The sequence below is a fragment of the Sorex araneus genome, chromosome 1 (genome assembly GCF_027595985.1).
Source record: "Sorex araneus isolate mSorAra2 chromosome 1, mSorAra2.pri, whole genome shotgun sequence".
Lineage (NCBI taxonomy): Eukaryota > Metazoa > Chordata > Mammalia > Eulipotyphla > Soricidae > Sorex > Sorex araneus.
Window position 1 is genome coordinate 35,141,669 of NC_073302.1, and position 12,783 is coordinate 35,154,451.

Below are 12,783 nucleotides of genomic sequence, written 5' to 3' on the forward strand. Positions count from 1 at the left end.
TTATATAGTGCACCCTTTACATTGCTGAGTATTAGTAAATTAGAAAAGAATACTAAAAATTTCACCTAGAACATAGAAAAAGGGAAAACTGAAAGTAGATAAAAGACTGACAGGATTATTTGAGTGAACCAGTGTACATATAATAAGAATTACACAAAAAGAAAACGCAGAGGTCAGAAAACTAATTTTTGAAGACATTGAGACTATTTAAAATAGCATTGAAGAATTTGATTCCTTAAATGAAAAGTAAGCTCAGTGTCAAATAACTATATAAAGATAAATTTATACATGTTGTGGTGAACTCTTGAATATCAAAGATAATGAAAAAATCTTAAGTCACCAAAGTTAGAAGTCAGCTTACACTCAGGAGTGATCCCTGAGCTCAGAGCCAGGAGTAAGCCGTGAGCACAGTTGGGTGTGGCCCCTCACCACCACCCCCAACAAAATTTAAAACTAAATATTTTTCAGAGTTGTAATGATAGCTACATATAAACATATAAAGTATTTTTTTTTTCTTTTTGGGTCACACCTGGTGATGCACAAGGGTCACTCCTGGGTCTGCACTCAGGAATTACCCCTGGCAGTGCTCAGGGGACCATATGGGATGCTAGAAACCGAACCCGGGTCGGGCCGCCTGCAAGGCAAACGCCCTACCCACTGTGCTGTTGCTCCAGCCCCACATATAAAGTAATTTTTTAAGCGTTCACGTTAAAAGAAAAGCAGGAAAATTTTTCAGTAATGCATTGAACACAGTATGCTGAAATACTCTTTCAGTATATAATTAGTGTAGTTTTAAAACTTTGTTTTAAACCCAGTCGTCAGGTTTCACTGCATTTTTTACATACAGAGTGCATCTCAGTTTAGATAAGCCACCTGTCAAAAGCCACATGTCTGCATGTGGTGACTAGTTGCACAGTATACCTGGGGGCGCAGGGCACACCTGAGCAGTGTTTGGGGCTTCTGGCTCTGCACTCAGAAATCACTTCTGATGGGTTTGGAGGACCATAGGGGTGCCAGGGAACAAACCTGGCTCTGCCATGTGCAAGGCATATATTTTACATGGCATACTACTGCCCCAGCCCCAAACAATGTAACTTCAGACAGATACAACAAGGAGGTTGTTGTATGGTGAGTTTTGTCAGTAGGAAAACATAGTATGGTAAGCTCTTTGTCATAATCAGGAAGGTAGAAAAATCATGTAAATTTATGCTTTTGGAATGATGTATGATTACATATGATGAAAAAAAATGAAAGGTTATACAATAATACGATTTATAGTTTTCAAACTAGGAGGAGGGAGGGTAGTGGTGGAAAGTATATTGAAAATTTGATCATTAGAAGAAAAGAAAGCTTAGAAGAGTAAATTTAAAAGCATAGAAATAGAAAATAATAAGCAGAAATATTTTCAAATGTATGATAGTTTACAGTATGAATGGACCGAGACAGGCTTGGGGAGGTACCTCAAAAGGAGAGAGTACAGACAGTGTGCACTCAAAGCCCCAAGTTTGATCCCTGCACAGTTTGCACCCCGAGCACTAGAAGTGTAGTCCCGGTGATCCTCAGCACTACATCACAGTTGAACCAAGCACCTCTGGGAGGGCCCCTAGTTTTAAAAAGACACAAACGACAATTTTTATCTATTTTGTCGGGGAGGCCAAACCACACCTAGCTATGGTTAGGGCTTACTCCTGACTCTGTGTTCAGACATCACTCCCAGAAGTGCTCAGGGGATCATTTGCAGTGCCACGGGTCCAACTTGGGTTGGCTCACTGCAGGGCGAGTGATACTTGCCTCTATACTATCTCTGCAGCCCCCAGCCAAAAATTTAAAATTTGATCCTGGTTAGTTACTAGCACAAGTGGACCAGGGCATCTTCTTGCCCACACAGATTAGTTACTAATGCGCATCTCTGGAGGAGAAACTCAATATTATAAAGAATTTAATTTTCCTCATACTAGTCTATAATTGAATAAAAATTCCAACAGATTTTTTTAAAACTTGATTTTGCTTTTTGGGTCATACTCAGCAATGCTCAGGGCTTACTCCATACTCAGTGCTCAGGGATCAAATTGGGATTAGCTGTGTGAAATTTTGAGCATAGGTGTGCTTAGCCTTTTGGATAATAAATGTAGTAGATAGTTTAAGTGACCAGTGAAATAGAATAAAGAAAAAGACCTATGCATATATGAAATATATGCATAGGGCTGGAGCAATAGCACAGTAGGTAGGGCGTTTGCCTTGCACGCGGCCGACCCGGGTTTGATTCCCAGCATCCCATATGGTCCCCTGAGCACCGCCAGGAGTAATTCCCGAGTGCAGAACCAGGAGTAACCCCTGTGAATCACCAGGTGTGACCCAAAAAGAAAAAAAAAGGTAGGTGGCAAAAGAAAAATTAGTGTATGTGAAACAAAAGAGAGAATGAAAACGAAAGAGAGAATTTGCTATATACATATAAAATAGTGAGATTTTGCTTTCCTACTAAAAATAACTTCCAGTTTCTAGACCTAATTATAAAAGCAAAACTTTAGAAGAAATGTATAATATTTTAATGTTCTAAGTATGAGAAAGGAATTTCATGACATTAAAAGCATAAACCGAGGGACTATGAACTGGAAAGATAGTATAGTGAGAAGGCACTTGCCTTGTGTGTAGCTGATCCCAGGTACAATCCCCAGCATCCTATATCGTCCCCCCAGAACCTTCAGGAGTAATTCCTGGGTGCAGAGCCAGGAGTAAACCCAAGTACTGCCAGATGTGGCTCAAAAACCAAATTAAAAAAAAAAACTAAAACAAGCAATAAATATATTCAATTTTACTAGTTGTCATGGAAATGCTAATAAAAAACACCAGTGAATGGACTGGAGACAAAGTCCAGAAAGTAATGCACTTGGCTTGCTTATGGCTGATGCAGGTTTGAGTTCAAAGACCGATTATGATCTGAGTGTCACCAGGACCTAAGTACAGGTCCAGGAGTAGGCCCTGGGCATGCCAGGTGTGGCCCAAAAGCCAAAAACAACAATAATGAAGAAACACCAATGAAGACGTATTTTCAAAAATGTTTAGAAACTGATACTCTTTGGGCTGGAGAGATAGTACAGTGTAGGGCACTTGCCTTGCTCTCAACTGACCCAGATTTGATCCTCAGCATCCCATACGGTGCCCTGAGCACTGCCAGAAGTAACTTCTGAGTGCAGAATCTGGAATAACCACTGGGTATCACTGGATGTGGCCCAAAAATTCAAGAAGAAAAGAAAAGCTGATTCTTTGAAATATTGATGGAAGAAAAACTGGTGGGATTATTTTGTGAGCAATTTCCTAATTCCTTGTAAAGTTGAAGACCATATTTTTGGGTAGGAAATTGAGAAGGGGGGCAATAGTACAGTGGGTAGAGTTCTTGCCTTGCACGTGTCCAGCCCAGTTTCTACCCCTGGGACCCCATAAGGTCCCTCAAGCACACCAGGAATCAGCCCTGAGCTCAGCCAGGGGCCAAAACCTGAAAAAAAAAAAAAAACAACAAATAGACAGGGGAAAAAAAAGGAGAATGTATAAAAAAGGTTAGAAGGTTTGTTGTCTAATTTTTTAGTAATATAAATTAGAAATAATTTAAATCTTAAGAGGACAGATCAATTCTTGTATACTCATAATGGAATACTATACATCAGTTAAAATTAATTAACTGTAAGTATTGGCTTCTGCACTACATCTCAGAAATTTCAGGTTGACTCAGAAGAGCAAATTGTAAGATATGCTGTATAGTGTGATACCATTTATATAAAGCTTAAAAATAAACAAATGAGCTTGAAGAGGGCATGTATTTGTCTTTCTGTTCTCGGCTATATTCCCAGCACCTCAAACTGTGCCTGTCACTTATGAGTGCTCATTAAATACTTGCAGAATAAATTGAAGGCCAAAACAATACTATAAATTGTTGGTGGATACATATAAATTTATGGTATTGAAAACTTCTATGGGGAGTGACAAACAATAAATTTTGGATAGTGGTTCCCTCTGGAGAGGGAGGGAGGGAGGGGGATGGGATTGGGGCGGGATACACATGGTGCTTCATCTGTTTGTGGGATGTCAAAAATCTGAAAGATAACAGAATGTTAAAATTTGATAAAACCCAATGGTGGGTATTACAGGTTTTGTTATATTTTTTTCATAATTTCTCTGTTTCTGGTATTTTACATATAAAATTTTCCTCACCTCCAAAAGAAAAGATTTATGGCAAGTTGTTTCCCCTTACTGAAAGTGACTTTTGACTCATGGGTTGTTAGAATCTGTGTCCTTTATCAGTGTCGGCACTTGCTTGTTATCACACCTTCCCTGAAAATTTGAATCTGCTTCTTAACTGCTGGATAGGAAAACCAGATTTTGAAAAATGTTTTTAGGAGTACGCAGATACTCAACATGAGTTCTGATGAGGATCCTCAGAAGTGCTACGGCTTGTATTACCTATTAACAATACTAGCTTTCATCTTCTGAGTATTTACCATGTGTCAAATATTTTGTAGACCACTTTTCAGATCTGTTACTTAATCCTCACTGTATCCTAATGGGAGACAGATACTTAATCAGTTTTAAGGAGGAGAGAAATCACAACTCAAAGGTGTCCAAACTTTTTACATAGTATTTTACATAGTGGGCTGGAGCGCTAGCACAGTGGGTAGGGCGTTCGCCTTTGACGAGGCCAACCCAGGTTCGATTCATCTGTCCCTCTCAGAGAGCCTGGCAAGCTACCTGTGGCATATTCGATATGCCAACTACAGTAACAAGAAGTCTCACAATGGAGACGTTACTGGTTCCCATTCGAGCAAATCGATGAGCAACGGGATGATAGTGACAGTGACAGTGATTTTACGTAGTGTAGAGCCAGATAGAGCTGTTCTATTAGACTTCACTGCACTGTTCAGAGATGTGAACTTACATTTTCTTATTTGGTTCTAGATAGTAATTTTTTGCATCCTTATTAATGTCTTCCAATTTATTTCTTAGTTTTGGGGTATACTTATCAATATGATGCTGTTTTTGTTGCTTCATATTTATTTGGAGGAAAGTCTGTAAACCAGTTCACTTTTCCCTCATGAGGACCTTGTACACAGATTTAAGAGTTCATTTGAAAACAAGGCACTGGTAGCTGAGCGATAGTACATCAGGAAGGTTGCTTTCCCTGCAAACAGCTGACCTGGGTTCGATTCCTGGCATCCCATATGGTCCCCAAGCAGTGCCAGGGGTAAGCCCTGAGCACCGCTGGATGTGGTCCAAAAACCCAAGTAAATGGAACAAGGTGCTGAACCAGGAAGATAGCTCAAAGGACTGCCGCTTCTGCCTGGAATGTGCCAGCCTTGAGTGCAGTCCTCAGCACTGCAGGATCACTGAGTACCACAAGTTCTGTCCACAACACTCCCCAGCACAAGTGGACCAGAACATCGCCTTGTCCACACAGCCAGGTCAGGTGTTGTACTACGTGGGAACCCCAGCCAAATTAAAGGTCAAGAAGACCTCCTTCATTGATGAGGCTGTAGAAGGAACTGAAGTTATCATGAAAAGATCTACTTAGCAGGCTAGGGAGATGGGGCAAGGGTTGGAGCTCTGCTTTGCATGTAGGATGCTCGAACTCAGCCCCCAGCCCAACACGGTTTTTCAAGATTTCTGGTTATGACCCCCAAACAAGCAAGAATATTTACATAGTGTAGGACAGTTGAGAAATCAGTATCTGTTTAGATACCTCAGGATTTACTTTTACCTTCTGATTTTGTTGGTTAAATACGAAACGTTATATTTCATAAATTATACTGTTATATATAACAGTATTATGTAATGCAGTGCTTATCAATAGGAATTAAAATTTCTTATATTGGAAGGATGTAGAATTTCACAAAACCCTGAAAGTAATGCTGGAGAACTTACCAAATTATAAATAAGATCATTTGCAACCAAGAATTTAATAAAACTAGTTATTAGAGAAAAGAAAATTACAAGTGATTACATAATAGGAACCTCAAAGAATTATGTGAATAGCTCACAAGAGTAAGACCCTTTGAAAATTGATAAACCCCGGGAATATTGCATGGCCATGGCCATTTTTTATTATAAAAATAAAACTTAGGGGCTAGAGTGATAGTACTATGGGTACATTTGCCTTGAATGCGACTGATCCAGGTTTGATTCCTGGCATCCTGTATGATCCCCAAGCACTGCCAAGAGTAATTCCTGAGTTCAGAGTCAGGATGCTCAGAGCATCACTTGTGTGTGGCCCCAAACCCCAAAACAAACAAAATCTCAAATGTGAAATCAGGATGTCATATAATGACTTTTTAAAAAAAAAAAAAAACTGAATTTACCCTTACTCCAAAAATTTGCTTACCGTTTAAATAAAGTTTTTAAAAATAATTTATACATATTAAAAATTCAGTAATCTTTCGTTAGTATTATGAAATGTTGGTACCTATTTTAAGAGACTTAACTTTCAATTACTGTTTTCCTTTACCCATTGTCTTTTTATGGTAAAGACTTCAATTTGCATAGCTGTTAATTTACCTACAGCTGTTACAGTTATAAATTGTGGTTTCTTGGGAACTTCTGGAAAAGTTCTATAATTCAAAAAACTTACAGGCTTGATTGTGCATGGAGCATCTTTTATCAGATACTATGTAGTTATAAGTATCAATTTATTACTGTAGGCTAAGTTTTAATTTGATAGACTTGAGTAATGTCTGTGAGAATTTATACTTTACATTGTCTACTTACTTTGAATTATCTGCTGCTTATTTTGGATTAAAATTGTTATGGGGGCCAGAGTGATAGTATAGTGGGTGAGGCATATGCCTTGTAATCTGCAGACCCAGGTTCTATCCCTAGCATCCCACATGGTCCCGTGAGCACCGCCAGGAGTGATTTCCTGAGTGCAGAGCTAGGAGTAATCCCTGAGCATCACCAGATATGGCCCCAAGACAAACCAAAAAATTGTCATGGGGGAAAAGAGAGAGTAAGGTGGACAGGGCTCTTGCCTTGCACGTGGCTGACATGGTTTCTTTACCTGACACCCCATATGTTCGAATGAGCCCTGCTAGGAGTGGACCCTGAGTTCAGAGCCAGGAGTAAGAGCTGAAAATAGCTGAGTGTGACCCCCTGAAACAAACAAAAGTCTTATGGGCGAGAGAGACATTATAGGGTTAAGGCATTTGCCTGGAATCCTGCTGACTTGGTTTGGATCCCTGGTACCCCAGGGATGTGACCCAGCCCACCCCCAGTTAAAAAAAAGAAAGTCTTGGTGGGCATATATTTATGACTAAGGAGTAGTTACTGGGGATCTCTATGGAATAAGTGATATTCTCTTGTCTGCTTTTCCCCCACAGTACTCCTACTGTTGCTTCTCTCAGAATATACCCACCCCCTACATGGCTGTGTACCCTGACCCCTTGGGGAATTCCTGCTGTGGTTTAAGTCAGTTCAGAGCCAGGAAGCTGGTTCAGAGGGCTAGGCTGCTTGCATAGGAGCCCTGCCCTTGATCCCTGGCACTGTATGAGGACTCCAAATTCTATCCCACTCTTCCAGGCACCACTCAGAAGCCCCTGAGCACTGCTGGGTGTGACCTTGCCAAAAGAAAATTTAAATTACAGTGATAACACCTTGAAATCTTTCTTCACTATTTTATTCTATACACCTCTCCCTGGGCTGGAGCGATAGCACAGCAGGTAGGGCATTTGCCTTGCACATGGCTGGCCAGAGTTCAATTCCTCCGTCCCTCTCAAAGAGCCAGCAAGCTACCGAGAGTATCCCACCCACACATCAGAGCCTGGCAAGCTACCTATGGCGTATTCGATATGCCAAAAACAGTAACAACAAGTCTCACAATGAAGACGTTACTGGTGTCCACTCGAGCAAATCGATGAACAACAGGATGACAGTGATACAGTGACACCTCTCCCATAAAATTATGTGTGTATAATACCTTCTAGAAGAAATCCCAGAAATTATTTATTTTGTAAGAGATTAGAAAGTTATATATGTCAGGATGCACTCTCTCTTTCTCTCTACACACACACACACATACCAGAGGTAGAGACAACGGATCCTAATATTGAATAGGGCAGAAATTATATATATACATATATATACACACATATATCAGAGAAACCGTACACATCCTGTTGAATGAGGCAGAGATTAAAGTATGATTCATAGGTTTGTTATTTTTAAAGTATTTGTATAAAGTACATTTTCATTTAGGATTGAAAAGTTACCGTAAAATAATAGACTTTGCAGCTGGAGAGATAGTACAATGGGTAAGGCATTTGACTTGCACAGTCAACCCAGGTTCAATCCCTGGCATCCCATATAATCTGCCAAGCACCACCAGGAGTAATTCCTGAATGCAGAGCCAGGAGTAAGCCCTGAACATCACTGGGTGTGACCCAAAAACAAAACAAAACCAAGGTTGATTGTCTAGTAGTCTTGACAGAACCTAACAGAGAGGTGCTAAGTGAGATGATTTGGAGAATACCTTTGAATTATAAAGATGGAAAATGGTGGCATCGTCCCCCCCGAACACCTCTGGGTATGGCACAAAACAATCAAAAAAGACGGCATTTTAATGTCAACTTTTATTTAGAAATGTGTTCTAAGTAAAGATAGTATTTATAGCCCAGTAAACATTTTTTATAATTCTATACTGATTGCTTTTAACATACCTTGTTTTTTTTTTCCCTTTTTGGGTCACACCCAGCGATGCACAGGGGTTACTTCTGGCTCTGCACTCAGGAATTACCTCTGGCAGTGCTCAGGGAACCATATGGGATGCTGGGAATCAACCCGGGTTGGTCGAGTGCAAGGCAAACTTCCTACCCGCTGTGCTATCGCTCCAGCCCCTATACCTTTATTAGCAGTCTTCCAATCTTTTTTTTTTTTGTCTCTTATTAAATTGTCTCTTGCCAATTGCATTTTCTATCTAAATTTTTTAGTTTTTTTCTTTTTGATAGTTTTCCAAACATCTATTCCTATTCCTAGCTTCAAATAAAAATCAATATATAAAGCAGGTGGATAAAATTTTCTTTGTGGATGAGTGGATAAAATTGTAACATAGCCCCTGTTAAATTACAGTATCCTGCCATGGTGATTTTTTTTTTATTTATATATCAGAAATCAGCAGGCTTAATAATGAGTTTGTAGTCATCCTGGTTTTTTTTTTTCCTCTTGCTTAGGTGATATAGAGACTGAAGTCCAGGTTTTTTATTAAAATATTAAGTGAAATATTAAATGAACCAGTTTTTCTTTTCTGCTTTGTAGATTTCTTGATAACCGGCTGTTCGCTACCTGCTCTGATGACACTACAATAGCACTATGGGATCTGAGAAAATTGAACACCAAAGTATGCACTTTACATGGTCATACTAGCTGGGTGAAGAACATCGAATATGATACTAATACAAGACTTTTAGTAACATCAGGATTTGATGGAAATGTCATTATTTGGGACACCAACAGGTTTGTGAATAGGAGACCATGTTAGGATTTTGAGAAAAAGGTTTTTTAAAAATGGTAAATAAATCTGGTGTTATATCCTAGCTTCCTATATCTCTCTAGCATAAAGAAACTGCTTTTGGGTAAAACAATCAAAAAATGATTCCATGGGGCTGGAGTGATAGTACAGTGGGTAGGGCATTTGCCTTGCATGCGGCCAACCTGGGTTCAATTCCCATCATCCCATATGATCCCCTGCGCACTGCCAGGAGTAATTCCTGAGTGCAAAGCCAGGAGCAACCCCTGTGCATCGCCGTATGTGACCCAAAAAGAAAAAAAAAAAAGATTTCAGGGCCAGGGAGATAGCTCAGAGGGCTGAACTGAAGAATATGCTCTGCATGCTGGAGCCTTGGGTATGATCCCTGGCACCACCTGGTCCCATGGGTACCATCAGCAAAGAACCCCAACCCAATCTGGGCACACCCCCTGAGCACCAACAAGTATGGCCCCAAAGCCAGGGAAAGAAAGATTCTGTCTTTTGTTACTTGCAATTAACTATATACTATAATTTTTAGACAAAATTTTATGAAGAGGACCAGGGAAATAATGCAGAAGCCTTGCATGTGACCAGCCCAGTTCAACTCCGTGGCACCATATCTAGACCCCCCCTAAGAAACTCCTGAGCACAGAGCCAGGAGTAGGCTTGAGCACCGTGGGGGTGGCCCCAAAGTAAAACAAAATCTTTTTTCTTTTAATGGAAAGACTAATTATGAAAACTGGCTTATAAGAAGTGTCCTGAATTTTTTTTTTTTAAATTATTTGGCGGGGAGGGGGTTGGGCCACTCCTGGTGGTGCTCGGGGTCTCTGGGTGGTGCTGGGGAGATCAAACTGGCATCAGACATAAAAGACAGCGGCCTTGTCTCTCCAGCCTAGGCTCTGTGAATTTAAGGGAAATTATTTTTGTATTTTCTTTGTGGGACTGCAGTGTTTTTGAATTTTTTTAGTTTATTTCTAAATCTATTTGTAATTTTTGCACTTTGTTTGTATGTGTTAAAAGTGTAGATCTCTGGGATGGAGAGGTAGTAAGCAGGTAGGGTCCTTGTTGAGTGCATGCTTTTCATGCAAAAGACCCAGATTTAATTCCTAGCACTGCATGACCAGGGCCCCTCGCTGCCCTCTTGAACCACCAGGAACAACCTCTGAGCACAGAGCTCAGAGCAATCCCTGACATCACAGTATGTGCCCCCTCCCTCCTGCACAAAGTTGAGGTTTTAGAAATAAATATACTGATTGCTAGTTATGGTGAAATAGCAGTGCAATAATACATCAATCTCTTCCCTTTGTTCTTTCTCATTAAGGTGTTATTTCTGAATAAGAGTATTTCAGAATAAGAATTTCTGAGATATTCTCCTGAGGCCAGGTCTAACAAGAGAATTTAGTTTAAAAAAAGATCTTAGTTAAAAATGTCTGTGACTTAAGGGCCAGAGTTCAGCAAGTAGGTGCTTGTGGCCAACCCAGTTAGATCTCTGGCATCCCAGGTGCTCCACGGAGCATTGCCAGGTGTGGCCCTAAAACAAACAAAAAAATGCCAGTGGTAGAGCACTTGCCTTGCATGTCTGAGACCCTGGGCTTGACTCTAGGCACTGCAGGAAGCAGCCTCTCAGCATCAGGTCAAGCGTAGTCCCCATGCACAAGGTCTGCCCCCGTGCTGGAGAGGTTACTCAGTGGATCCCGCATGGCATGACCCCTCAGTGCCCCCAGGAGCAGCCCCTGAGCACTCCCAAACGCAGAGCAGCCAAACAAACAGCGAAGCTATTCTTTTTAATGGACAAACCTAAAAACTACTAATGTAGAAAGATTGAAAGTAGGAGCCGGAGCGATAGCACAGCAGGTAGGGTGCTTGCCTTGCACAAAACCGACCCAGGTTAGATCCCAACATACCATATGGTCCCCCAAGCACTGCCAGGAGTAATTCCTGAGTGCAGAGCCAGGATAACCCCCTGAGCATTCCTGGGTGTGACCCAAAAAGCAAAAAAAAAAAAAAAAAATTGAAAGTAAAATAATGGGAAATAACAAGCAATAACTAGTCAAAGAAACAACTTTATCTTCATAAGTGGCAAACAACATAACGTTTAAGGCGTTGACATTGTTAGTGGTAAAAGATGTATATTAAAATGTGTGTTGATGAAGCTGGAGAGAAAGCAGATGGATAGGGCACATGCCTTGCATATAGCCCAGTCCAGGTTCAATGCCCCAACTCCATGTGGTACTCCAAGCACTGAGGGAGTGCTCCGTGAGTGTGGAGCCCAAGCGTTAGCCCTGAGCACAACCAAAAGTGTCCAAGCCCCTCCCCACTCCCTCAGGGAGAAAAAAATGCCCATTAGAACAAATAGTTAAAAGTAGCACCCAAATAATTCACATCTTATATGCATATAGTAACAGATTCAAACCGTAAAAGGCAAAATGAATAAAATTACCCAAAAAAAGTGTGAAATCCTCATCCTCTGCCATTAAGCAAACCTATTGCCTGCATAGTTTGAATTCTGCCCCCTCGAGTGGTGAATATACGTCTGAAACTAAGAACATATCCAATGACTGAACATATACTGGGCTACAAAGTAGATCTCACTCTCAAAGAATCATTGTCACACAAATTCAGCACACATAGCACAAAACTAAATATTCTCATGTTTGTAGATAAATAAACTTTCTAAATAATCTGGGGAAAAAATTGTAGTCAGAAGATAGACAAAAAAATTAATAAATTAATCCATCTAACTCAGAAAAATAACAAGAATAAGCCCAATGAGGGGCTGCAGAGATAGTACAGTGGGTAAGGTACTTACCTTACACCCAACCCAGGTTCGATCCTCAGCACCCCATATCGTCCCCCAGGCCCTGCCGGGAGTGACCCCTGAGTGCAGAGCCAGGGGTAAGCTTTTTTGTCTTTTTTTTTTTTTTTTTTTTTTTTTTTTTTCGCTTTTTTTTGGGTCACACCTGGCAATGCACAGGGGTTACTCCTGGCTCTGCACTCAGGAATTACCCCTGGTGATGCTCAGGGGACCATATGGGATGCTGGGAATCGAACCCGGGTCGACCGCGTGCAAGGCAAACGCCCTACCCGCTGTGCTATTGCTCCAGCCCCGGGGTAAGCTTTTTTGGATGTGACCCCAAAACTAAAGTTTTATAGGGGACTTCTGAAACATTATAATAAGCAAAGTATTCCAGTTTTATCAAACTGCTCAAATTCCAGAAAAATATCCTTCTTTATGTATGAAACTATTAGAACCAGGGTATCTAAACTCAAGGATAATATTAGAA

General features: G+C 40.6%; 1 protein-coding gene across 1 annotated transcript in view; it reads left to right on the forward strand.

The window, feature by feature from the left end:
- Positions 1-12,783, forward strand: part of DCAF10 (DDB1 and CUL4 associated factor 10) — a 49,261-nt gene that overhangs the window by 11,592 nt on the left and 24,886 nt on the right. Inside the window, exon 3 of the mRNA XM_055123649.1 lies at positions 9,289-9,486. Within this exon, the coding sequence (XP_054979624.1) occupies positions 9,289-9,486 (198 nt within the window). The remainder of the gene's footprint in view (positions 1-9,288; positions 9,487-12,783) is intronic.